Genomic DNA, 27,251 nt, shown 5'->3' with positions numbered 1-27,251 from the left:
GGCTGGGCGTCTTCCAGCCGCATACTTTATTGGATATTTATCTACCACTCACAGGATAAAAGTAAGAATGTGCTTCCCCAACGACAGCGGTAAGATCATGTAAGCAAGCAAGGAAGGAAAAACCCTGATGAGGTTGGGTATGAAAGAATCATAAATCCTGGCTTGATTTGTCAAGATCAGTTGCTCAATTGTTGTTGGCTCACGCTACGCAGTCGAGCGTGGTCACCCTCCCCCTGCGCCGCCACCCCCACCAAAACTAATTTCAGCATGCTGAACAGTAGAACGGAGGGAATGTTTGTGTCCTTTGGTGTGAATCACACTGAAAGGAAACATTTCCAAATAAACTCCGGTTGTCAAAGCAGACATACAGAATAAACATCAGAACCCATTTGGATGCAACATGAGGAACGTTTTGGGCAAATTAACATTTTAGCTAACACATCTTGCCAAAGTCACTGTGGGAAATGGTGGGAACAGGGGAGGGAATATGCCTTGAAATACCATGAAAGTTAAATGTAGATCTGGTCTCTCGGTTACCGGGCGATCCACACAAAAATATATGCACACGGCAACGCATGCTGAGCTTCAGGTTGTTGGGTGTTGAGAAGTGTGTTATTTCCACGTGGCTGAGCTCAGCTTGACTGGAGCATGTAGAATTTGAGGAAGTCTTAGTGAAAGGCCTTTGAAAAGACGATGCAGACATCTTTATGAGACAAAATGACCATGTCTTCCTCGCTGCACCGGTCCCCATGTTTCTGTGGCTCAGTCATTTACCTTTGGCTAAGGCATGTGGTGTCAAACATACGGCCCGCGGGCCGGAACCGGCCCACAAGGAGGGTCAATCAGGCCCACAGGATAATTTAAAAGTGAAAAAAATGCATAAAAGACACAGAATTAATATTTGAATAAGGTGCAATTCATTGAGTATCCGCTCGGGGACACTGTTTTGATCAGAGAAGAAGACAACAGCAGCCTCAGTCCGTCACTGACACAGACCCATGACAGCACACGCTATCAATGGCACTCTCACATTTACACATTTAATAGCACTCTCCTTAGTTTGTAAGGTGTAGGCAGGGATTACATTTAGATTTTATATGCACGTGTAAATGGTTTAAAACTTCCTTTCTTTATAAATCTTGTTTAATCTTAAAGTGCATTACTATATTTTTGGGATCAGTTGCAATGCATATTTGTGAATGATAAAAGTAAATTGCCCATTTGTCGAAGGAAATGTACGGTGCTTCATGAAATGTTTTGTAAAAGATATGTTCATTAAATTTCAACATTTTCCTAATGTTCTTGTGCTTCTTTATACCAAAACAAAGGAAAGACATGTTGTTTTGGTTATTTATAGCAAAGTATGGTATCATTTTAATGGTCCGGCCCACTTGACATCTACTGGGGCCGTTTGTGGCCCACCATGTGAAATGATTTTGACACCCCTGGACTAAGACCACTCTATGTGTATTGGATCAAAAATCAGACGCTTCTCCTTGGAGACGGGCTGGTTCCATTGTTTACAGCTCAGGACCGGCTGTGAGCGCCACAAACTTCCCGATTATTTTCTCCTAAGAGGAACCAGAATAGTTCCTCTGTAGTAAGCTGTGGCAAAAAGGACCACCCAATGACTCACACAACTATTTCCACGGTTACACTTAAAAGCCTCCAAGTATTAGTCTCGCAAACGCATTCAAAGAAGAATCACGCACTAAAAATAAAACTGTCAACCCCATGAAATGGATGAGAACCTTTTAGAGTACACCGAGTGGAGAGGTTTACCCAAGCAAGCCAGACAAAATGTTCAAAATCTTAACGGCGCAGTCTTCATTGTAGAGAGAATCATTCGCGAGCACCCCCTACATCGCAACTCATCCGATTTTATCACGAAAATTCAGCCACAGTCCAAGATTATTCATGCATGTACATCACACAAGACGAACACAACCTGTGGTTTTTCGAGTCCTTGTGTGTTCCAACATGCTGTTTACATACCCTTCAAAATGGACGTTAGACTATCGCTCTGGAGAGGAGACACTGATAGCACCCTGAAACGATGTGTTGGTACTATGCAGTAGATGTCTATCTAGTAGTTTATGCACCACTGGTCAAATATAATTTTGGGCTATAAAAAAAAAACAATTAAATTAACGTGACCTATACAACTCAATTTAAAATTACTTTCAGTCTTTGTGAGGGGAGGTTAAAATCAATAACTGAGAAAATGTGGTTGCACAAGTGTGGATTTGTTCCAAATTAACCAATCCCATTTAAACTCAAAATAAACGGAGGCCGCACCTCCACCGTTTTTATGTAGACTAAACATATACTTAACAATTGTACCTGGATCCAGATGATTGTATTTTGTACAAACACTTGACGAAAAAAAAACTGTGAATCCAACACATTTATTTTTCAGTGTGCTCGCGATTCACAATACTGCCATGTACTTTGAATGGTCAATGCAAACAGTGAAGTCTCTCATTACTCCAAACAGGGATCCTTGCATTAAGCATGTACTGATAACAATATTTTCAACAAAAACTGATCAGAAGTTGCCAATAACAGTAGCAACGTAAGATGTCTGCCCTCTGGCTTCAGCCGTGAGGGTGCTGATATTTAGTCCGTTATATGGTCCGTGTTAATTCGTGACAAGCTTCAATCTTTCGGAGATGCCACCATGAAATGAAGAGATCAAAGAGCAATAGTCTCATTTCCCTGAAACATTTCTGCTACTTCCTGCCGCACTCCTCTGTCATTCTCCTTGTGCCCTTGATGGAATTTCTGGTGGGAGGCGTGAGGAGCTAGCTGGAAAGCATGATGCGGCCACCTTCATGCTTCACTATAAGTATCTCGTTCTTGAAGTCATGAGCAGTGTTTTGTTTACTCCAAATATCCATCCATCCATCCATCTTCTACCGCTTATCCGGGGCCGGGTCGCGGGGGCAACAGCTTTAGCAGGGAAGCCCAGACTTCCCTCTCCCTAGCTACTTCTTCCAGCTCTCCCCGGGGGATCCCGAGGCGTTCCCAGGCCAGCTGGGTGACATAGTCACTCCAGCGTGTCCTGGGTCTTCCTCGGGGTCTCCTCCCAGTGGGACATGCCCGGAACACCTCACCAGGGAGGCGTTCAGGAGGCATCCGAATCAGATGCCCAAGCCACCTCATCTGGCTCCTCTCGATGTGGAGGAGAAGCGGCTCGACTCTGAGCCCCTCCCGGATGACCGAGCTTCTCACCTTATCTCTAAGGGAGAGCCCGGACACCCTGCGGAGAAAACTCATTTCGGCCGCTTGTATCCGGGATCTCGTTCTTTCGGTCACGACCCATAGCTCGTGACCATAGATGAGGGTTGGAACGTAGATCGACCGGTAAATTGAGAGCTTCGCCCTTCGGCTCAGCTCCTTCTTCACCACGACAGACCGATACAACGTCCGCATCACAGCAGACGCTGCACCGATCCGCCTGTCGATCTCCCGCTCCCTCCTGCCCCCACTCGTGAACAAGACCCCAAGATACTTGAACTCCTCCACTTGGGGCAAGATCTCCTCCCCGACCCGGAGGGGGCACTCCACCCTTTTCCGACTGAGGACCATGGTTTCAGATTTGGAGGTGCTGATTTTCATCCCAACCGCTTCACACTCGGCTGCGAAACGCTCCAGTGAGAGTTGGAGAGCCCTGTTTGAAGGAGCCAACAGCACCACATCATCTGCAAAAAGCAGGGATGCAATACTGAGGCCACCAAAACGGACGCCCTCAACGCTTCGGCTGCGCCTAGAAATTCTGTCCATAAAGATTATGAACAGAATCGGCGACAAAGGGCAGCCTTGGCGGAGTCCTACCCTCACTGGAAACGATTCCGACTTACTGCCGGCAATGCGAACCAAACTCTGACATCGGTGGTATAGTGACCGAATAGCCCGTATCAGGGGGTTCGGTACCCCATACCCACGAAGCACCCCCCACAGAACTCCCCGAGGGACACGGTCAAACGCCTTCTCCAAGTCCACAAAACACATGTAGACTGGTTGGGCGAATTCCCACATACCCTCGAGGACCCTGCTAAGGGTGTAGAGCTGGTCCACTGTTCCACGGCCGGGACGAAAACCACACTGCTCCTCCTCAATCTGAGGCTCGACTTCCTGACGGACCCTCCTCTCCAGCACCCCTGAATAGACCTTACAAGGGAGGCTGAGGAGTGTGATCCCTCTGTAGTTGGAACACACCCTCCGGTCCCCCTTTTTAAAAAGAGGGACTACCACCCCGGTCTGCCAATCCAGAGGCACTCTCCCCGTTGACCACGCGATGTTGCAGAGGCGTGTCAACCAGGACAGCCCCACAACATCCAGAGCCCTGAGGAACTCCGGGCGGATCTCATCCACCCCTGGGGCCCTGCCACCGAGGAGCTTTTTAACCACATCGGTGACTTCAACCACAGAGATAGGAGAGCCCACCTCAGGGTCCTCAGACTCTGCTTCCTCCAAGGAAGACGTGTTGGTGGAGTTGAGGAGGTCTTCGAAGTACTCTGCCCACCGGTTCACAACGTCCCGAGTCGAAGTCAGCAGTGCCCCATCCCCACTGTACACAGTGTTAGTGGTGCACTGCTTCCCCCTCCTGAGACGTCGGATGGTGGACCAGAATTTCCTCGAAGCCGTCCGGAAGTCGGCTTCCATGGCCTCACCGAACTCTTCCCACGCTCGGGTTTTTGCCTCGGCGACCACCGGAGCTGCGTTCCGCTTGGCCAGTCGATACCCGTCAGCTGCCTCTGGGGTCCCACAGGCCATAAAGGCTCGATAGGACTCCTTCTTCAGCTTGACGGCATCCCTTACTGCTGGTGTCCACCAGCGAGTACGAGGGTTGCCGCCACGACAGGCACCAACCACTTTACGGCCACAACTCAGATTGGCCGCCTCAACAATAGAGGCACGGAACATGGTCCACTCGGACTCAATGTCCCCCGTCTCCCCCGGAACATGGGAAAAGCTCTGTCGGAGGTGGGAGTTGAAACTCCTTCTGACAGGGGATTCCGCCAGACGCTCCCAACAAACCCTCACAATACGTTTGGGTCTGCCAGGACGGACCGGCATCTTTCCCCACCATCGGAGCCTACTCACCACCAGGTGGTGATCAGTTGACAGCTCCGCCCCTCTCTTCACCCGAGTGTCCAAAACATGCGGCCGCAAATCCGATGATACAACCACAAGGTCGATCATCGAACTACGGCCCAGGGTGTCCTGGTGCCAAGTGCACATATGGACACCCTTATGTTTGAACAAGGTGTTCGTTATGGACAGTCCGTGACGAGCACAGAAGTCCAATAACAAAACACCACTCGAGTTCTGATCGGGGGGGCCGTTCCTCCCAATCACGCCCCTCCAGGTCTCACTGTCATTGCCCACGTGAGCATTGAAGTCCCCCAGCAGAACAAGGGAGTCCCCAGCAGGAGTACTCTCCAGCACACCCTCCAAGGACTCCAAAAAGGGTGGGTATGCTGAGCTGCCGTTTGGTGCATATGCACAAACAACAGTCAGGACCCGTCCCCCCACCCGAAGGCGGAGGGAAGCAACCCTCTCGTCTACCGGTGTGAACCCCAATGTACAGGCACTGAGCCGGGGTGCAATGAGTATGCCCACACCTGCTCTGCGCCTCTCACCATGAGCAACTCCAGAGTGGAAGAGAGTCCAACCCCTCTCGAGAGAACTAGTACCAGAACCCAGGCTGTGTGTGGAGGCAAGTCCGACTATATCCAGTCGGAACTTCTCTACCTCACACACCAGCTCGGGCTCCTTCCCTGCCAGAGAGGTGACATTCCATGTCCCAAGAGCTAGCTTCTGCAGCCGAGGATCGGACCGCCAGGGTCCCCGCCTTTGGCTGCCGCCCAGCTCGCATTGCACCCGACCCCTTTGACCCCTCCCACGGGTGGTGAGACCATGAGAAGGAGGACCCACGTTGCCTCTTCGGGCTGAGCCCGGCCGGGCCCCATGGGTGTAGGCCCGGCCACCAGGCGCTCGCCAACGAGCCCCACCTCCAGGCCTGGCTCCAGAGGGGGGCCCCGGTGACCCGCGTCCGGGCAAGGGAAACTGAGTGCCATCGATTTTGTCTGTCATAAGGGGTTTTGTGAGACCCAAATATATGTCCAAAAAATTCCCACACCCAAATTTCCCAATAAAACATGTCATGGCCTGATGAAACCAAGTTTCATTAATTGACTTGTACAGGTCATAAATTATTCATATTGATCACGGTTTTCTATCTGACCAAAACCTGAAATTTGAATGGAAGAATTGAATGAGAACTCATAATTGTTCACACACTGTCTTGAAACAAACAGCAAAAGTGCTCATATTAGGAATTGGTAGGTGTTGGCTGTCAAGAGTTGCCCATTCAGAAGCTTGAGGACATGCATTCCAGTGCAAAGCTGTGTGTACTCTGGTTTTATGAACCCAGGTGAGGAGAGTGAACGAAACACAAAGCAATGGCAACTGCATGAAACTGTATCGAAGTACAATGGAACATGGAGAGAATAAGACAAATCTGGAGGGACATATCACTATATGGCATTTCTGTCTTCATATGTTGAAGAACAAGAGAAAGGGGGAGCCACTTTTTTTGTATGAACAGCTTGTTATTCAAAATCCTAAAAAAAATAATAATTGAAAAGTGAGCTTTAAAATGATTCAAAATCCTTAAAAAAAAGTGTGTGGTGAGAAGTGAGCTTCAAATTGCGCTTATGAATTTGCCAGCATTTTTTTCAGTGGGAATCAAGCCACAAGATGCTATAGCTTCAACTGTACTGAATTCGGTTGTTTTAATGTCTCTCGCTAAACACGCACGGAAACTAAGTAGCTTCAAACGGAACCTACAACCGATGTGATCCTCTTTAAGGATTTCAAAAGCATCTGAGCGGGCACTGACATCAAGGCCGTGGTCACCGAATGTGCAAATTTTAACCCTGGAAATTTGGCCCATATAAATTCTGCTACTCAAATGCTACCCTTAAGCACCAAAGGGTCAAATTTGGCCCATCAGCCTAAATTAGGATTAAAGCACTAAATATTTGAAAAAACATATATTTTGGTGTTCAGTGAACATATAGCAGTCATTTAATGTAAAATTCATCATTTTCCAAAGAAGAAAACGGTTCTTGGGTTCTCCAGGTTTTTTAAAGAACATATACGGCCCTATGCCTTTTGTTCACATATTATGTTTAAAATGACTGAAAAGGGTCTTGTTAAGATACTGTGTTTGAAGTATTCTGTCTCATAAAGGGCCTGCTAACTTCTCTTCACCGTTTGAGTCACAATGGCATCAATGAAATGATCCACCACCCTGAATCATTGTAGCACCATCTCTCTAAGAAACAATGACTCATCTAATTTTGTTTTGTTTTGTCTACGGTTTGTGTTTCTACTGTGTGAAAATCCGCATACATTATTACATTATAGCATCACTAAAACAACAAACCTAAGACTTCTCCTCAGTACAGTAAATTTAACCGCTCAATATATTGACTAAGGAGGGTGTCAAGTTTGACCAAGGTGGCTAGTGTTGCTTTTATACAGACTTTTCTTAGGACTGACACTGAGGATTATTTCAATAATCAATTATTAAATCGGATTTTATATATTAGTGAGAGCTTTTTTTTTTAAAATTCAACACAAAAGATAATCAACCCACACTACATAAATTGCATAACATTTACCATTGCAACAACCAACAAGAATTCTACCTTTGTCCACAATGCAACGTGGGATTTTAGTGAAGCCATGAAAAAAAAAAGTTTCTTTTGCTAGATGTGAAAGTTTTAAATCCAACCGAAATTCGTTGATAGAATTGTAGTTAAGGCAAGCCATTTCAAATGACAGTAAAAAGAAAAACAGAAGCAGATGTTTCTTTTCTAACGGGAGCTGCTTTCAACACGGGAATTTAGTAATGGGAATTTTCTGTGCGATTCTGAGTTCTAATTTTAATACAAACAAGTCGCACCTGAGTATTCTGCAAATCTCAGGACAAGCCAAACTATGAAAATAAAAAAATGCAATTTATAGTCCGAAAATTAGTCCAAACGCAACAATGATTGAGATTTTTTTAAAAACATTTTTTAAAAATACCCATTGATGAAAAAAAATCTGTCTTCGAACTTTAGCTAACGTGAAGGTCCATTTTGGGAGTGGGGCTGGCAGACAGACTGATTGCTGTGGACTGCCAAGAGGGCGTGGAAGAACATACAGGCAGCCAGCTTTGTTTGGACTAGAACGAGCTCAGTATAACCACGAGGACGTTCACATCTCGACGCTGCGGTGCCTCACGTGGCCCAGCATAGCAATCAGTGATCAGCTGGATATCGTTAGTCAGTATCTGCAAGGGGGAAATAACACATTATAAAGGTCCTTAAAAAGCAGTTCGTTTTGGGTTGTTTCCCCGTCTTCCTTCACCAAACAAGCAGCTGTTTACCTTTGCTTTGTGGCGTTTCTATGTAGCACGTGCACACTTGTAACATCGACACAACCGTTTTGAGGATAGAACTTCACATGGAGGTGTACACCGTGAAAACACAAACTGGATAAAAACTGCACTCACGACTAAGACACAAGTAGTGTTACTCTCGTGGAGTTTACAATACCAGCACGTGAAAATCAGATGGAGCTCAGGGTGAACAAGCTAGCTAATGTGGAATACTGATTCAAGAGTTCAAACCATACTGAAACAGGTATTTTCAGGAAGCTTAAATGTGAGGAAAGTGTTCATTTTTTGGGGGGGGGGGGGGGGTTAGAACTACAATGTTTATACGAACAAAGGAACATAATTTTTTTTATGTTAACGTTTGTTGGCCAAAGTGGTCAAAATAAGTTCTGTATTGGTATGCCATGTCAATTACAGTGGTCAACATATTACGCTTCCTTAAAATCTATTGATTCTATTTAAATATATTAATATATATGGCCTCTCCGTGAGCCGTCACCTTACCGTGGTGGAGGGGTTTGTGTGTCCCAATGATCCTAGGAGCTAAGTTGTCTGGGGCTTTATGCCCCTGGCAGGGTCACCCATGGCAAACAGGTCCTAGGTGAGGGACCAGACAAAGCACGGCTCACAAAGCCCCTTATGATAAATAAAATCGATGGCACTCAGTTTCCCTTGCCCGGACGCGGGTCACCGGGGCCCCCCTCTGGAGCCAGGCCTGGAGGTGGGGCTCGTTGGCGAGCGCCTAGCGGCCGGGCCTACACCCATGGGGCCCGGCCGGGCTCAGCCCGAAGAGGCAACGTGGGTCCCCCTTCTCATGGTCTCACCACCCGTGGGAGGGGTCAAAGGGGTCGGGTGCAATGCGAGCTGGGCGGCAGCCAAAGGCGGGGACCCTGGCGGTCCGATCCTCGGCTGCAGAAGCTAGCTCTTGGGACATGGAATGTCACCTCTCTGGCAGGGAAGGAGCCCGAGCTGGTGTGTGAGGCAAGGGAAGTTCCGACTGGATATAGTCGGACTTGCCTCCACACACAGCCTGGGTTCTGGTACTAGTTCTCTCGAGAGGGGTTGGACTCTCTTCCACTCTGGAGTTGCTCATGGTGAGAGGCGCAGAGCAGGTGTGGGCATGCTCATTGCCCCCCGGCTCAGTGCCTGTACATTGGGGTTCACACCGGTAGACGAGAGGGTTGCTTCCCTCCGCCTTCGGGTGGGGGGACGGGTCCTGACTGTTGTTTGTGCATATGCACCAAACAGCAGCTCAGCATACCCACCCTTTTTGGAGTCCTTGGAGGGTGTGCTGGAGAGTACTCCTGCTGGGGACTCCCTTGTTCTACTGGGGGACTTCAATGCTCACGTGGGCAATGACAGTGAGACCTGGAGGGGCGTGATTGGGAGGAACGGCCCCCCCGATCAGAACTCGAGTGGTGTTTTGTTATTGGACTTCTGTGCTCGTCACGGACTGTCCATAACGAACACCTTGTTCAAACATAAGGGTGTCCATATGTGCACTTGGCACCAGGACACCCTGGGCCGTAGTTCGATGATCGACCTTGTGGTTGTATCATCGGATTTGCTACCGCATGTTTTGGACACTCGGGTGAAGAGAGGGGCGGAGCTATCAACTGATCACCACCTTGTGGTGAGTAGGCTCCGATGGTGGGGGAAGATGCCGGTCCGTCCTGGCAGACCCAAACGTATTGTGAGGGTTTGTTGGGAGCGTCTGGCGGAATCCCCTGTCAGAAGGAGTTTCAACTCCCACCTCCGACAGAGCTTTTCCCATGTTCCGGGGGAGACGGAGGACATTAAGTCCGAGTGGACCATGTTCCGTGCCTCTATTGTTGAGGCGGCCAATCTGAGTTGTGGCCGTAAGGTGGTTGGTGCCTGTCGTGGCGGCAACCCTCGTACTCGCTGGTGGACACCAGCAGTAAGGGATGCCGTCAAGCTGAAGAAGGAGTCCTATCGAGCCTTTATGGCCTGTGGGACCCCAGAGGCAGCTGACGGGTATCGACTGGCCAAGCGGAACGCAGCTTCGGTGGTCGCCGAGGCAACAACCCGAGCGTGGGAAGAGTTCGGTGAGGCCATGGAAGCCGACTTCCGGACGGCTTCGAGGAAATTCTGGTCCACCATCCGACGTCTCAGGAGGGGGAAGCAGTGCACCACTAACACTGTGTACAGTGGGGATGGGGCACTGCTGACTTCGACTCGGGACGTTGTGAACCGGTGGGCAGAGTACTTCGAAGACCTCCTCAACTCCACCAACACGTCTTCCTTGGAGGAAGCAGAGTCTGAGGACCCTGAGGTGGGCTCTCCTATCTCTGTGGTTGAAGTCACCGATGTGGTTAAAAAGCTCCTCGGTGGCAAGGCCCCAGGGGTGGATGAGATCCGCCCGGAGTTCCTCAAGGCTCTGGATGTTGTGGGGCTGTCCTGGTTGACACGCCTCTGCAACATCGCGTGATCAACGGGGAGAGTGCCTCTGGATTGGCAGACCGGGGTGGTAGTCCCTCTTTTTAAAAAGGGGGACCGGAGGGTGTGTTCCAACTACAGAGGGATCACACTCCTCAGCCTCCCTGGTAAGGTCTATTCAGGGGTGCTGGCGAGGAGGGTCCGTCAGGAAGTCGAGCCTCAGATTGAGGAGGAGCAGTGTGGTTTTCGTCCCGGCCGTGGAACAGTGGACCAGCTCTACACCCTTAGCAGGGTCCTCGAGGGTATGTGGGAATTCGCCCAACCAGTCTACATGTGTTTTGTGGACTTGGAGAAGGCGTTTGACCGTGTCCCTCGGGGAGTTCTGTGGGGGGTGCTTTGTGGGTATGGGGTACCGAACCCCCTGATACGGGCTATTCGGTCACTTTACCACCGATGTCAGAGTTTGGTTCGCATTGCCGGCAGTAAGTCGGAATCGTTTCCAGTGAGGGTAGGACTCCGCCAAGGCTGCCCTTTGTCGCCGATTCTGTTCATAATCTTTATGGACAGAATTTCTAGGCGCAGCCGAAGCGTTGAGGGGTCCGTTTTGGTGGCCTCAGTATTGCATCCCTGCTTTTTGCAGATGATGTGGTGCTGTTGGCTCCTTCAAACAGTGCTCTCCAACTCTCACTGGAGCGTTTCGCAGCCGAGTGTGAAGCGGTTGGGATGAAAATCAGCACCTCCAAATCTGAAACCATGGTCCTCAGTCGGAAAAGGGTGGAGTGCCCCCTCCGAGTCGGGGGAGAGATCTTGCCCCAAGTGGAGGAGTTTAAGTATCTTGGGGTCTTGTTCACGAGTGAGGGCAGAAGGGAGCGAGAGATCGACAGGCGGATCGGTGCAGCGTCTGCTGTGATGCGGACGTTGTATCGGTCTGTCGTGGTGAAGAAGGAGCTGAGCCAAAGGGCGAAGCTCTCAATTTACCGGTCGATCTACGTTCTAACCCTCATCTATGGTCACGAGCTATGGGTCGTGACCGAAAGAACGAGATCCCGGATACAAGCGGCCGAAATGAGTTTTCTCCGCAGGGTGTCCGGGCTCTCCCTTGGAGATAAGGTGAGAAGCTCGGTCATCCGGGAGGGCCTCAGAGTCGAGCCGCTTCTCCTCCACATCGAGAGGAGCCAGATGAGGTGGCTTGGGCATCTGATTCGGATGCCTCCCGAACGCCTCCCTGGTGAGGTGTTCCGGGCATGTCCCACCGGGAGGAGACCCCGAGGAAGACCCAGGACACGCTGGAGTGACTATGTCACCCAGCTGGCCTGGGAACGCCTCGGGATCCCCCGGGGAGAGCTGGAAGAAGTAGCTAGGGAGAGGGAAGTCTGGGCTTCCCTGCTAAAGCTGTTGCCCCCGCGACCCGGCCCCGGATAAGCGGTAGAAGATGGATGGATGGATGGATGGATGGATGGATGAATATATATGGGTGACTCATTCTCCAAAGTCCTGCTTTAATGCCAGTGTTGTATTGAGCAGAATAATGCTACCTGGTGGATTAGCCATAGAACCCGCATATATTGCAAGAGATAAATTCTAAAATATCTATCCATCTAAACTATTTGAAAATCCACAATATACAGACAAGGTGTCAAAAATAATCAATTAATTGTCAACTATTTTGATCATCTCTTAATTGTTTACAGTCATGGGAATCCACTGATTTCAGCCTATCAAATGTTCTCTGATTTATGTCATCCCACTTAACTCTTTCATGCACCCTGTAACCTGATAACATGATTAGTTGTCCACTGCAGTAAACGCTGTCCCTGAAAAGGTTAAACCAGTCTGATTGCGTTATTTAAAGCACACTGATTACATTATGTGTTTAATCAAAATACATCAGTTGTAAACATCTGCTTTTACTTGGGAAATCAATGATCACATTTTAGACCAAACCAGTCACTGAATCACAATACATTTACAGCAGTCAGTTCTAATAGTTTGGTTACAATAGTTCTGTGTGGAGTTTTGATATTCTTCCCGTGCCTGTGTGGGTGTTCTCCGGGTACTCCGGTTTCCGAAAACATGCACCAAAGTTTAATTGAACACTCTAAAATTGTGCCTGGGTGTGATTGTGAGTGTGAATGGTTATTTGTCTATCTGTGCCCTCCGATAGGCTGGCTACCAGTTCAGGGTGTACCCGCCTACTCACCGAAGGCAGCTGGGATAGGCTCCAGCACCCCCTGCGACCCTTGTGAGGATCAGCGGATCGGAAAATGAATGAATGAAAACACATTTTTTTCCAAAACACTTTGTGAGCACATTAGAACACACAAAATACCGCAAGATATAGAAAATAGTTTAAATAAGGTACCATCTGTTAGATGTATGTGCCTTTAAGAGGCGGGGCCTGGTAGGGTGTGACTTCAACGACTCTGCTTGTAAGTTTGAGGGTGTGAGCGATGGCTCACAGCAGCTCTTGCCTGAATGTGCTCATTGTCTTGGTGTGTTAAAGTACATAGAATATTCTCCTAGCATTCATTCAACAGCTAAAATGTGCTTTTTATTAGCAATCAGTATATCTAGTTGAATAACTGACAAAGATATTAAATGACACTTTAATTTCAAGTCTCCTGCAAGTTGATTCCAGACAGCATCATACAACAAGACTGATATTATCTGACTTTGTCTGAAGCAAAGTCCAGGGATAAAGTATCAGGCATAGAGAATGCGGAGAGGTAAGTCTATACTAGCATAAATAAAGAAGACAAAGTGACACGAATGAGCTGACTGAGATTCAGATGGTAATGCAAGTTGCCGTGCCGCGAGGCCACTGTAGCCATGCAGCAGCATGTCTACAATGAGAACAGGCTGCATTCCTAAGAGATTGATAATTACCCACCAAGGACTCTTCTGGCCAAATTTGCTTGCACCCTCCCACCGTCTCTGCCACCCCCCCCCCCCACACCCCACACCACCACTCCACACCACCACCCAATGCTCCCTTTCACCACCTGATTGCATCCCTCACTTCCACGCCTCACATCCCCTCATGCACATGAGTGAGAGAGACTAGCCACATGCCGCAACAAGTCAAAGGATAGCGGCGGGGCCATGACTCATGAGCAGATAACTGTTTGCTAACATGAACTGTTACATAGTTTCTCCTTCATCAAACGTTATCCACGTCGATTTTCTTGGTTTTTGCCACACCGTTAATTACAATGGCTGTTAATACCTAAAGGACTAGGTTCCACAAGAGGTGTTGAGAGATTTACATTCAAAGCATTGAGACTCAGCCCTCACCAGACGCGTTATCGCTTGCTAGCCAAGTTAGAGACTTGTTTCGCGTTTACATTTTATGGCGCTTAACTTTTTTTTTTAAGATGTGTGTAATTGTGTTTTTTGCAATCCGTATGGTGTGTTAAAAACAAATTCTATTTCCATGCGTCATTAAAATTAAAACTGCGTGCTTTGCGTTTACGTCCTAATGGTGACTTTTTCAAGTTTAGAAGTCTCTTACTTCAGTCCCTGTAATCTTTATGATTTTTCTTTTTTTTACAGAATATCAGCAGTTTTGCCCTGGGACAGATCATTTCTATTTCGATTATTTACCTTGGAAAAAAACGATTTGGAAATTATTAAAAAACTATTGTGGAGTATATCCAGCACAGATTGTGTTGACCCTTCGAGGTTCCACTCTACATTAGCTTGGTACCATTCAAAGTATTACTTTTGTACCTTTGACTTTACATTCAATACAGAGCAATGGTTAAATTTCAAATTAGTGTAAATTTGTTGTTAGAATTCTTAGTGTGCTTGTTTTAGTGTGTGTGTGTGTGCGAATATAAACATGTTTCTTCTACTATAATGGACCTCGTAAACTTGCTGTTTGGCACTTGCAGATTCACCTTTTTTTCCCCCCAACTTTAAATTTCATTTGTTTGTTTTTCTTGTGGTTTTTTTCTTTTTGGGGGGGCAACCCCCATTTTTGTGGAAAATGCATACTGGAGGTTTATCACTGATTGCTTTTTGAATATTTTTTTTGGGGGGGGGGGGATTACACAGCCCCACCTTTTGCATTTCAATGGGCATCAATTAATATGCGTTTTCATCGGGCACCCGTTTAAAAAATGTACTCAACAGTTTTATTTACTTCTTGTGGCGGCCAATATCCACTCAAGTGTGCAGCCAAACTTAAAGTCACTCACGCCATGATGGACAAACACTTTCGCAAGTTTTACTTTCAGTTTTGCTTGCTTGATGCTTGTTGGAGAAATCGAAATGTCAACTTCAATTACTGCTTTGAACACCATCTTTCAGTCTTAAGTGTTCACTATGACAACTTCATAAAATTCTATCAAACACATGTGACGTAAACATAAATCAGTCAATCACAAGTCAGATTAGGATAATAATGCACACAAATCTGTGGGTTTAATGAATTCCATTTTTTATGTTTCATCTAACTATGATCTATAAACCTTTGGACTCCACTTCTGAAGCACTGAACTCATCTAGTAAATAATTGGAAAGAAAGAAATAACAAAATAAATAAACAAACAAACAAACACACACACACACACACACACATGCATACATATATACATAAAGAATAAAGCCTATGAACTGAAATGAAACAGTGACTACATTTAAATGAAGTCAATATTTAGGTTAAGGTCAAAATTCCGGTTTCGGAAATATTTGGGATAACCTGTTGACATGCGTGAGTGGACAGAGTTACTCCCGCATTAAAATGCTACAATTTAAACGGGCGAACAGACAACGTTGTGACGCAAATAGACATAATTTACGCCTGTTACATTCAACATTTCCACCAATAATAACGTGAAAATGCCGCAGAGAAATCAATGTATTCAGGTTAGGTGAATTATAGCAAGTAAGCGGGAGGCTGCGCATACACTTACTTCCTGGACTAAAAAGACCTAAAGATTCCTTACAAATATGATAGAACATGTGCAGCGCACAAACTAATATCCCGCTCAAAGGAGGTAACCCAATCGTGATTATATGACCCAATGTTCAGGAAAAGGAGTAATCCGGGGGTCATTCGGGTTTTCAAAAACCCGTATAATAGCATATTCATGTATTCGGGTGTGTTTGAGTGGCCTTGCAAGCCTGAATACTGCCAATAGTCAGGTTTTAAAAGTGTTATTGACCAAATGTAAACATCGTCAGTGTTTTGTTTTTTTTCTGGCTGGGGGTTACAAATTGTAGTTTTGCAATATGAAAATTGCATTCGTCTAAACAGCGGTGTTGATTTGAAATGAATCAACTGTTCAGTCGTACCTCACTGACACCAGAAGTCATTCGAATCTTTTAGAGACATTCGATAGTCGGGCCATGCCTGCATTTCCTGAAAAATCCTCTCATTCGTCCATGTTGTTTTTAACGCATGTACACCACTTCTGAATAAAGCCCTCAAAATAAAGTTCCTCCAATCTACCGTCAAATGAAGAATGTAAAATAATTTTAAGCACAAAATTTTGTAACGCCTACCCATGTTTGTGTATGCCAAATATTGTTTGCGATAAGAAGCCACCGATGAGTTACTCATCAGCTAAGCCTATTGATCAACAGTGTCACTCTTCAGTCTTGAGTTTCTTTCCAAGCTGAAGCAAACACACACTTAATCTACATCCAAACACATGATCATAAGTGTTTACCAACTGTAACACCCCCATAGTTGTTCCCCTAAACATCTCCTGAACCATTCGGGCAAAGAAGAAAAAAAGCTTTCACCTCAGCAGGTACCATGTTTCTGTCTTCTCCCCAGTCGGCACGTCTGTGTTACAGTCTTGTCTCAAACTTTATACTGTGTATCTCTGTTTCAAGCCAAAGCATCTAATGTGCCTGCGGTGATTACATAATTCACCTGTAATCTCCATGGGTACGTACATGCATGTCCCAGCATGGCAGGGTGCAAGGGAAGGAGCACCAGTATGCGGCACACCCTCTCTAAACAAATGGCTCTGCCTCAGCCTCACCTAAAGCTGCAAGTGCACAAGCTAAAACACAAAGGCTTTTCCTTCCTGTGTGACTGAACTGTTGGTAGTTTGTTTTTCTTTTGGATTTTAGTGGGGGTGATTGGATTAGGACCTCAACTTTCAAATTTCAAAGTTCAGAGAGGTATCAGACAAGCATGGGAAGTTATCTCTGTCAGGTTAATCAAGTAGGAATCCGTACAGCATATAACAATTCGTACAGCATACAACAGCATTATGATGTAAACACATACACACAATCACAAGCAGTGGAAAAGTACTCCCACTCATTATTTAAGTAGAAGTACCCGTACATGTGCTTTAAAAAAATGGTAAAAGCAGGTTAACCAAGTAAAAGCAGAATAGGCAGACTTTGAAATGTACTTGAAGACAAATCAGAAATGTATTTTTTGCTGCAAAATGCCCATTTTGATAAACGGGTGTAATTGGGTAAAATAAATAAAAAAATTAATGGATACATACAGTATATGTAAAAGGACTTCTCTGCACACAAAAAAAGTTTCCCTATTTTATTAACTCGCTTGAGGGCTTACACAGAGAAGAAAAACAAGCTAGCTTGTGAAAGCTATGGATTTTATGATAACAATAAAACATTTTCCCATAGCTTGGCCAATATTTTTAACAACGGAAAATGCTAATTTAGTTAATATATTTTTGAGTCAACAATATTTAGAGTGCCAGAAGCTTGTGTTTTTAGTCTGTCACAAACACAACGCATCCAATACAAAAAGGTCTTGTAGCCAACAATATAAAATATGATCTTAAATCAGACCACTGGTAGGGAATATCTTGCATCTCCCAATCATCATCATCGTTAACACTGCCTGGTTCTCCTTCATCAATGTCGCTCCTGTCCCTGTTTTTTCCACATTACAAAAGCCAAATCCTTCAACCAATCAAGATCCTGCCTGTTTACATTGCTTTCATGGCTTTGTCTTATCCAGATAACAAAAGTATCAGATGTATTTTGTCAAAATAACCGGGGGAAAGTACACCTATCTGTTTTTCAAGGTGGGGAATTCACATTTAGAAAATGCAAATACCCAAGTGCAGTCATCTGAAAAAATATATACTTCGGTAAAGTAACTCAGTATTTGTACTTTGTTACTTTACACACGCACACGTCAGTGAATAGGTTAAACCATGTGTGTGAGCTCCACGCTGTCAAGGCAAACCAGTGATGGGAAACAACACAATAGCCTTCATTGTCATGAGCTCCGCGGCTGGGAGAAACGCGACAGGTCTTAAATTACCTTTACTTAGGATCCCTCAAGGCTAAGCTGAGCAAATGTCCCACACCTACTTTTTTCCCATACATGCCTCGACTCAACCTGAATCAATTTCTCACATTACACTTTTGTGTTTGAGCGTCACCACCTGAGCTACCATGGTAAAACCGATTTAAACGAGGTTTCAGTCAAACATTTGTGATTTTTTTTTTTGTAAGAAACAAATTAGTTCCAAGAACAGGAAATCATGTGTAACATTTCCATTGCCGTGTGACGCAGCGAAACTGAAATTCTCCTCGTAATTGACGACAAAGAAGATGCCTATACCTTGTTAAACTTTTATGGTCCGGGTGGCTTGACGTCCCCTCAGCCCCTCTCCATTTGCAGCCTTTCTTTCCACTATGAGTACAAAAACTTTTCAGCGTCCCGAGCAGGCAAGCTTCAGGTGAGACATTTCTTTGCAAAAGGAAAGAATCAGGAAGCTACACTGGATTCGCGTGTCGACGCGCTTCGTCGGGGGTCAACTCAAGTATTTGTATCCCAGCTGTCAGCCGTCTGAGGACGCCCCGCCGGGCCGCGGAGGGAGAATGGCTCGACGAGGTGGCGCTCGGGTGAACATGTACCGGCCCACCTGCAGGAGGCTGGCCGGCTGTTGCTCAGGTGTGGATGCGACCACGCGATCTGTGTGAGAACGACACCTAGTGGCTAACATGGAAAAATACATAAACCGTAGCTGGAAAGCTATACAATTGTCGGGGTAGCAATATTCACAAATATCCAGTACAGTACTTATAAAAAGACTTTTTATATATAAGTATAAGTATATATAAGTATTTCACCCGAAAGGTTAATATCACTTTTTAAAAAAGTGATATTAAGCTTTCGGGTGAAATTTATAACAATACCACAACCTTTACAGGCGAACTTGGCCTTCATTAAACTTTTTAATGTGCATGTTCAATATAGTTCATTACCTTAATGTTCTCTAGCCATGAGTCGAAAAGCAAACTTATTGAAGTATTTTCGTGCATTTTTTCCAGTGATGCATTTTCCAAGATGAATGATACATCCATAAACAGAATAAGGAGCCACAGCTACTGCCTTAGTACTGCAAATAAATTTCTCAGTAGTCATATCATCAATAGTATTTTGTTCAGTAAAACAATGCTCTTAATTCTGGAATTAATTTCACCCAGGAGATTGTAATGTGTATGTATTTGTACATTTCATTTTCACGTAATTCGTGCATTAAGGGGCAAACCATACCCCACTGTATTTACTTTTTAAAATCAGTTCATTTTACTCATATGAATATTTGATTTTTGGGCAGTTATCCTTCAAAAGGTAGTACAGTATTTGTTTCAAAGAAAAATACAATTCTAAAGTAATGTTTTCAAAGTTTTAATGACAAAATGTCTTTACCGTTAAGTTTCATGATATTTTCTGAAGGGCGACCAGTATCATATGGATCTTTACTATCAATTCCAAAAATTTTAATCATCAACAACTGAAACTGAATTTTAAGTATGACTGGGTTAGCATTTGAAACATTTACTCATCAGGCATGAAAAAAAGAATTTTATTTATTGATTTTTACACTTATCTTTTCCGCCATTGCTCAAATTATGAAAACGACCCACATACGTATGACAGGGGAATACAGAGCATGTACGGTATGCCAGTCTGCAAGGAGCACTGACCCCGATTTTTGATCCCTCGTGGGGGTCTGACAGACTTTTAACCCAGGGATAGGGTTACCACACTGACTCTAGCTGTTATTAATACACGCAAAGTCGGCCTCTGTTTTGCTAACGGCAGAAACACAGCAGGGAGAGTCTCTCAACCGTGAACAAATTCGACCAAGCTACCATCTCTCTGGACTGCAATCTTCAAACTGAGTGAGTATCGGCTGAGGGTGAAATTACCATTAGTTGATTGTTTTGATTTACAGTCATCACTCAATGGTAAGCTCATTGGCTTTAATTTTCCTGACTTGTTATGCAAAATAACTTGAGTCAACAACTCAAACTGTGATCTAATCTTTGACAAGTGATTGCTTTCATCATCATCTGACTAATGACTATTACAAAAATGCAACAGTGATTAATCAGTCTCATGTTTTGTTCATCTTTCAGTCACCATGGACAGTCACGAAAAGGCACCCACTGAGGAGCCACCCACACAACTCATTCAATTTTTTGAAGACATCAAACAAAGCGCTGATGATGACAAATTAGAGCGCGACCACACTTCTAAGATGGACAAGTCAGACATGGAGAGTGTTGAACAGATGTTTGAACACTGCATCCAGCAAGTGTCCCTTTTGGAGATACGGAGAGAAGAGCTGATACAAGAGTTACTGTATCTGCAAGAGCCCATGATGCAAATTGTGGATCAGCTGAGGGAGAAGCTGAGGGAAAAGCGGAGACTGATCGCCCTGGCTCAGAGGGATCACACGGACGTATTTGAGGAAGTGCAGCAGGTGAAGAGGAAACTCTTCAACACAGCCAGAGACTGCATCCACAGCCAAGTGATGCTGGCTGAACAAGAGTATTGGGTGGCCCAGGAGGCACTAACAAAGGTCAGACACCAGCTGGGTGCTTTTAGGCTCACAGGATTAGGCTGCAGGTTATTCTTTTCTATATTCCGCAGTGTGTGTCATGCAATGAACATTGACCATGATCTGATCAGTGTGAGTAATTGTGGGTAATATCGGGTCTGGCAAAGAGCTGAGAATAATTAGCTTTAATTTGCAGGCGGGGTTTGTACAATTTCTCTCTTCAGCCAAAGATTGTTCAATATTTCGCCAATACATAATGACCAGTAACAGAGTATTGATATCCAATTCAAGAGCTGATGCAAAGATGATTTACTGTGGTAATATTTTTAGGCTATTTTTCAGACTCATCTTTTCACAGGAGGAGCTTAAGGCCCAAGTCCAATGTCTGACCGAGGAGTTGTTTCAGCTTCAAGAGTCCCATCAAAAACATCTGAATTGTTTGAGGGATCAGGCCAAGAAGCCATGCAGACCGAGAGCCATGACCGATGTCAACCTGTGCCGACAAGCTTCCGTCCGCCTCCAGCGCCGGCTCAGCGTCAGCATTCAGGAGTTGGAGAGCTGGTATGAGCCCCGACTCATCGCACTGCTTAAGAGGAGGCAGTTGGGAGAGAAAGCCTTGAGAGTAGGCCAAGAGCAAGCAGCGAGCTTCAGGGCCCAACTAGAGCCCCTCAAACAGGAGGTACAACGACTGGAGGAGCAGAAGACCTATCTGGAGCAAAGGATCAACCTGATGCAGCAGGAAAGAGAGGAAATGATCACACATCACAAGGTACAACGCATCAACAATTTAATAGATATGATGAATGGTTCATACACATAGGAATGTTTCTTTACCCAGGAAGTCGAGGAGGAAGTAAAACAGGCCCTGAGGAAACTAGTGCTGGACTTTGAGGTTCAAAAAAGACAAAAAAAAGATTTGGAAGCCGTCACCAATTATATTTTAGATGAGATGGCAAATCTCAGGTGAGTTCTAACAGGTTAAGTCATGTCCTTGGAAATCATGTCAATACTCAGAAATGTTCACTAATCAAAGTGGGTTGAGTTAATACTTTGGCATTATGTTGAGACATGACTTGATATCAAGTGGTAATTTATATATTTTTCCCCACACAATACCTTGTGTGAATGAATGACAGGAGTCTAACTTGTACATATTCTATCTAGAGTCTGCGATGATGCTTCAGCGGAAGAACAGCCAAAGGATTCGACTTCCTGTCAATCCACCGAATGTTGAACATTTTTGCTTGAAATTTGTTTTATAAGGTAAATCAAAAACAAAGCATGAACTCTGTTATTATAAGGACTACCATTCATTATTTTCTTACGTGCCATCCATCCACATTCTGTAGCTTGGCCTCATGAGGGTCACGGGTGCCTTTGGGTGAGAAGTGGGCACACCCTGGACTGGTAAACTGCAGGACTGATATGGTGACAAAGAAACATGCATTCACACTGCAAAGCAGACCACTTTACTTCAAATATTTATTATGAATATAAGCACACAAGAGCTCAGATGCCGCACAACAGAACAGAAAATGTAGAGGGAAGAAAAATGGATGCAAGATGTAACACAGCTAGAAAATTCTGACTACTTTCACACAAATAAAGTGGAAACCTTTGTATGTACATTTGTATAAAAATGGATCTTTGTAGAAATGCGTGGATCTTAACTAACCAATTCCAGAAAAGATGAGGGAAAACAAACTCGTCGAAATAAAGAATTGGAATGACAGCCGACTTCTTGACGGTTTCATCACATCAGGGTTGAATAACTTGGATTATGACAAACTAACATATCTAAAAGAATTGGAACCAATTCAGACGGATCACAACGGCATGTTATGATTTTCCCCAAAAACACTGGTGCCCGAAATGTAGATTTAAAAGAAGTGCTTATGCACCCAACAATGAAAAGAGATCATTTGAATAAGCAGGTCAGAAGAAAAGATGAGAATGCATTCACGCTTGAACCTCAGAATCTGCTACTCCTTCAGGATCTTCATCATTGTAGATGTTTTCAGCCTGCAGAAGAAAAAACATTTCAAAAATTGTAATTAGGACAATATATCTAATAACTGACGTTGCTAACAATTATTCATTACCATTTGCCACACTTGCATGATGTTGTCCTCCGACACAGAACAGATGACCCATGGCTCGTTGGGGTTCCATGAGAAGTCTGATATCTTCGCTGTGTGTCCACCATGGATGAACTAAATCAAAAATATTTGTGAGTGACTTTACATCCCAGCAAAAGGTCCGAATTAAACAAGAACAGCTAATTGCCCCAACTGACCAGCAGCTCAGGGGGGCCATCCTCTGCATCCTCGGGAGACTGCTCCTCGCCGATCTTACTGAGGTCCCACACGTTTAGCCTCCGGTCTGTGCCGCTGGAGGCCAGGATGGTTTCGTTATGAGGAGACCATTGCACCTGTTTTTCAAAAATGGGACAGACGTTTCATTTCAAGACAGACCAACTAAAACGCTACAGCAAAGCTACTTATCAACATGAAGTCATGCTTTAGAAATATTTGGTGTCAGGCGCAGACATCAACGTAGGGGTGAAACAAGTCACTAATTTGAGCGCTTCGATTCAAAACAATGCTCAAGGAAATGTTTCTGCCTCAGGTACCCATTCATTTGGTGACTGTGTGCATGGTTGAGAAGAAAGTCAAGCCAGCAGCAGCAATTGCTGATGCTATGCATGACAGTAGCACCACCAACTTCAAAATAAAATCTTCCCAAATATAGTAATATGCGCAAATATGCGCCTTGGCACACTTTTACTTTGAAGTTGTTGATGGCACCGCGTGATGACAGACTTGTCATCTTCCCGACAAAGTTGAAACCAAGTTTAAATCTACATTGCCATCACAAACATCACCCTGAAATGTTGTTCAATCACTAATTAAAGACGCTAAAGACTCAAATTAATAACACTGGCATTGTAAAGTACATCTGTTTCCAGCATTAGCAGCTTAGTGGCGAGGAGCAAGCCACTAAACAAGTGCCCAATACAGGCTTGCAAGAGCCATCAGACTTCTTTTTAAAGGCAGTTTAACAAGTAAAAATTACCCTGCACACTTTGATACTGACAGCTTGACACACTTGTAGGTCCTATCAATTTTTAGCAAAGCATGCTTATCAAGTGTGTCATTTTAACAGGTAAAATCGCTACTGTGATTATGACATCACTTCATCATAGCCCAAAATGTCACTAGTGTGTCCTGATAGTTTGCTACTATGTACAGTTTGAATTTGTGTGGGGGGGGAGAAATCATCTAAAAATTAAAAATAGAAACGTGCTTTCTCGTGTGTTCATAATTGTCCTTTAACCAATCAAAAATATACAAAAATGTATTTTTATCTGAATATTCAATTATTTGATAACATTTTCAGTAAACAATCAGAATACAAAAATATTCTGTAGCTGCAGGCCGTATCAGTGAGCCCATTTTTTTTATACTAGGCTAATACTTTAGTCCGATTTCAAAACAAAAAGCATAATAATAAACAAGCATAATCACATTGACTATCAAAATCACTGACCTGGAATATCTCATCTTTGTGAGACTCGAAAGAGTGCAGCTTTAGCTTCAAGTTTCTCAGGTCCCACAAAGCCACGGTCTAAAAACACATCCACATTCACATCAACTCCCACTGATGATAGTAGGACTGGTGACAATCGCGAAGAGCGCAAACCCACTTTGTCTGCGGAGCCAGTGGCCAGGATAAACTCACTGTACGGATTGAAAGACAAGCAGTTGACCTCAGCAGTGTGGGCATCCACTGCGTGACTGGGCTTGGATGTGTTGTTGGATCGCGTGTCCCATCTTTTCAAGGGAATACATCATCAGGTTTAAAGACAATGCTGTGCTCGAGTGTTTACATGGTGTTTAATTTAGCTTACATCATGAGTTTCTGGTCGTCAGCCACAGACCCAAAGAGTGACTCATGGAGCAGGTGCCATGAGACATCCTCCACAACAGCGGTATGGCCTGTAAAGATAGTCTTGGCATCCACTATCTTTCCCTCCTTAGGCACGGTGCTGATGTCCCACAAGCAGATGGTCTGAAGAGCAGGCAGACTGGTCAGAAACTGGCACGAGCAACTGAGAAATTACCACTTTCACTTGTTTAGTTAAAACAAAATAAAATAAATAAAAATTACGTGGTCATCTGAAGCACTGAGGAGGCAGCCGCTTAGGTTTGGATTCCAGGAGAGGCCGTAGCCCTCTTTCTGGTGACCTCTCAAACGAAGGTCTGGAGTGCACTCTCCAGAGGGGTCTTGAGGAAAGAAAAAAAATAATATATTGACGAGGCAAAATTAGGGAGAGAAAATTACACCGGTTAACCAAGGATTGTGAAGCATGGCTTGATTGTTACCTGGCTTGGACGGGTGCTTAGTATAATCAAAGACTAGCACATCACTGGTTGGGGTCTTGGTTGCAATAATGCAAGGGTTTTGGGGCATATACCGGGCTCTGTTGACTTCTCCTTCATGATTGATTTTGATTTCAATCTCTATCTTTCCACTCACAGAGCCAAAACCACCAAACTCTGTAACAACACACACATAAAAACAACATGATTAATACTGATAAAACGAAATACTTCCGATTAACAGGGAAAATATTGACGACAGGATAACATTATAAAATACCAGATCTCGATGTCACCCACCGAGGTTGTAAGGGACATTCAAGTAAATTTCCAACAACTTCGCACACTTCCTATGCATTTTTTTAGATCGAGCGAGAGAAGAAAAAAAAGAAGGGGGGGGGGGGGGGGGAGATAGCCCGGCACTGGCTTTTGTTACAGCGGCTATTTTGACAGGTTAAATCTAACAGACACCAGGGGTAAGCAACATTAATGAGGTGATGAACTAGTTCAATTAATTTGACAAGATCCAGTTTACTGCAATGTTACATTTTGGTGAAATTTGTTTTTCAACATAATTGTGTGCTCTTTTTTTTCCTAGACAATGTTAATTTGTCTGTCTCGTGAATGGCTCTTAGGTGGTAGTACAGTCACTGCATGCCATTCGAACTTGATTAGCATGCTCATACTGTTTTGCCAATTTTTCATCAACAAGAAAGCTAACGATCATGACAACTAAAGTTAATAATAATCCTAATTCTTAAACCGATGGTTCCCGACCAGTGTGTTGGGAGTTAATCAGGTGTGCCGTGTGAAATTCACTAATTGATTGAATTGATTGATTGATTTATTTACTACAATTTATCTTTTTTCAGCCGTCTATGAAAGCAAAACAGATAGATGGGCAGTGTCCAGTTTTTTAATCTGGTGGTAGTGGCTCATTAGATTTTTCTCGCATGTCAAAATACCTGCCTTGGGTAAATAATGCTGAGGAGACACTGGCCGACATTATACTTTCCCTTACCTCCTTTCTCACTGTCATAGTGGGAGGCATCGAACTGAGCATCATCATTGGGGAGCTGAACGCTAGCAATCACAAGGTGGTTCTGCTCATCTGAGGTGTGTGTCCCCAGAACCAGCCTGTGTACACTGTAATCCTTTCCTTCCGGTCTGTGAATGGAATTAATACATTTCAGTTGCAATTCATTCTTTATGATACTTTAGTACAGGCGTTGCCCACCTACCTGGTAACATCTGGCAGCCACTGAGCAGTTAGACTGGGCCACTCCAGGGCGTGAGTCATGACCAGGTCGTAGAGGAAAGGGGTGTTCTTCTTCCAGATCTTGTACTCCTCATTGATCACCCTCTCCTCCACAGCATCGTCAAAGGCAGCTACAAATAGGGCAAACATCAAGAACAAGTTTGTGAGTTACCTCAAGGTTTTCAAACAATGAATAATGCATACAATAAATAAACAATACATCATCAAGAACTGCGAGAATAAGTCAGTAACACATTAATTTGAGTGAACGCTGGCGCGTTTTGGCTGCCGCTGTTCAACCCGTATTGTTTTGTGTTTTTTGTTATTGTACAGTGTCCTTGGGTGTCTTGAAAGGCGCTTATAAATAAAATCTATTATTATTATTATTATTAAAGACTGTAATATACGTGACGGACAGTCGGGATATACGACAGCCAGACAGTGCCTGACTTCATAATTAGCTCCAGGGTTTATTTTGGTGTGCAGATCACATTGGGAAACGTTGCTAAAGTGACAAGATAAAAGACCAGGTGCCGCTCAGCCCGCAATTTAAGCACAAGAGCTATCCACAACTCCAAGTGGAGCGACAAATTACCACCAACTAGTAGATTAGACCCCGTGTATTTAGCACGCTCGTGGCAGCTAACGCTACATTTGCTAACAGCTAGCTTGTGCGTTTGTAACAATAAAATAAGATGCGTGCAGATGCGCCAACCCCGGACCAACTAGTCCAACAGTTTCGCTATTTCGGGGTATCCATAAACTAAGTTGTGCCAAGTAAACAGGAAAAGTCTCCATTCATACCGTCTTTGTCAGCCATGGCGCCTTTGTTGAAAAGCTAATACTCGACCAAGTGCGTCTTTCCGGGGCGAGCGCTTTGAAGACAGCACGCAGCGTCTGCAATGGCGCCAACTCCGTCGAGCACGATTATCCAATCGCTGTAGCGGAAACCC

At 44.7% G+C, this 27,251-nt stretch overlaps 3 protein-coding genes across 7 annotated transcripts in view; 1 reads left to right on the top strand and 2 right to left on the bottom strand.

Annotated features, from left to right (window-relative positions):
* The window catches only part of LOC147196125 (uncharacterized), a 38,341-nt gene extending 19,646 nt beyond the window's left edge, over positions 1–18,695 (bottom strand). Inside the window, exon 1 of one of the 2 annotated variants that reach the window (XM_086127630.1) lies at positions 18,426–18,695. Coding sequence is in view for 1 of the 2 variants with exons in the window: in XM_086127629.1 (XP_085983755.1) it covers positions 16,607–16,621 (15 nt within the window). In the remaining variant the exon portion in view is untranslated. Of the gene's footprint in view, positions 1–16,606; positions 16,706–18,425 lie in introns of those variants that run through there. The other variant, XM_086127629.1, reaches the window with a different exon arrangement.
* A 309-nt stretch (positions 18,696–19,004) lies between these two features.
* On the top strand, positions 19,005–22,284 carry LOC147196124 (syncoilin-like). 4 transcript variants are annotated; one of them, XM_086127824.1, is made up of 5 exons: positions 19,005–19,996; positions 20,234–20,679; positions 21,017–21,427; positions 21,497–21,621; positions 21,823–22,284. In XM_086127824.1, the coding sequence occupies exons 2-5, from the start codon at positions 20,239–20,241 to the stop codon at positions 21,890–21,892; spliced, it is 1,047 nt and encodes a 348-aa protein (XP_085983950.1). In that variant the 5' UTR covers positions 19,005–19,996; positions 20,234–20,238; the 3' UTR covers positions 21,893–22,284. The 4 variants fall into 4 exon arrangements, with proteins under 4 accessions (XP_085983950.1, XP_085983951.1, XP_085983949.1 ...); XM_086127825.1 differs by having other exon boundaries at positions 19,005–20,679; positions 21,823–21,921; positions 22,008–22,284; XM_086127823.1 differs by having other exon boundaries at positions 19,005–20,679.
* On the bottom strand, positions 22,127–27,221 carry LOC147196123 (histone-binding protein RBBP4). The gene is made up of 11 exons (XM_086127822.1): positions 27,103–27,221; positions 26,282–26,429; positions 26,062–26,207; positions 25,044–25,217; positions 24,829–24,944; positions 24,569–24,729; positions 24,365–24,491; positions 24,208–24,285; positions 22,955–23,089; positions 22,761–22,871; positions 22,127–22,680 (listed from the first exon to the last, which is right to left on the bottom strand). The coding sequence occupies exons 1-11, from the start codon at positions 27,116–27,118 to the stop codon at positions 22,618–22,620; spliced, it is 1,275 nt and encodes a 424-aa protein (XP_085983948.1). The 5' UTR covers positions 27,119–27,221; the 3' UTR covers positions 22,127–22,617.
* Positions 27,222–27,251: the final 30 nt, after the last annotated feature.

This window comes from Hippocampus guttulatus, chromosome 13 (assembly GCF_054856545.1).
Source record: "Hippocampus guttulatus isolate MCC_2025c chromosome 13, RoL_Hgut_1.0, whole genome shotgun sequence".
In the NCBI taxonomy this organism is placed as follows: Eukaryota; Metazoa; Chordata; class Actinopteri; order Syngnathiformes; family Syngnathidae; genus Hippocampus; species Hippocampus guttulatus.
The sequence above is the reverse complement of the archived record's forward strand: the minus strand, read 5'-3'. Positions and strand labels throughout refer to the sequence as shown.

Coding starts and splice junctions, on each gene's coding strand:
- LOC147196124 (XM_086127824.1), top strand. CDS start 20,239: ATGGACAGTCACGAAAAGGCACCCACTGAGGAGCCACCCACACAACTC. Junction 20,680..21,016: donor CCCAGGAGGCACTAACAAAG/GTCAGACACCAG, acceptor ATCTTTTCACAG/GAGGAGCTTAAGGCCCAAGT. Junction 21,428..21,496: donor AAATGATCACACATCACAAG/GTACAACGCATC, acceptor TTCTTTACCCAG/GAAGTCGAGGAGGAAGTAAA.
- LOC147196123 (XM_086127822.1), bottom strand. Junction 24,730..24,828: donor TCAGTGCTTCAGATGACCAC/GTAATTTTTATT, acceptor CCTGCTCTTCAG/ACCATCTGCTTGTGGGACAT. Junction 22,872..22,954: donor ATGGCCCCCCTGAGCTGCTG/GTCAGTTGGGGC, acceptor TTTTTGATTTAG/TTCATCCATGGTGGACACAC.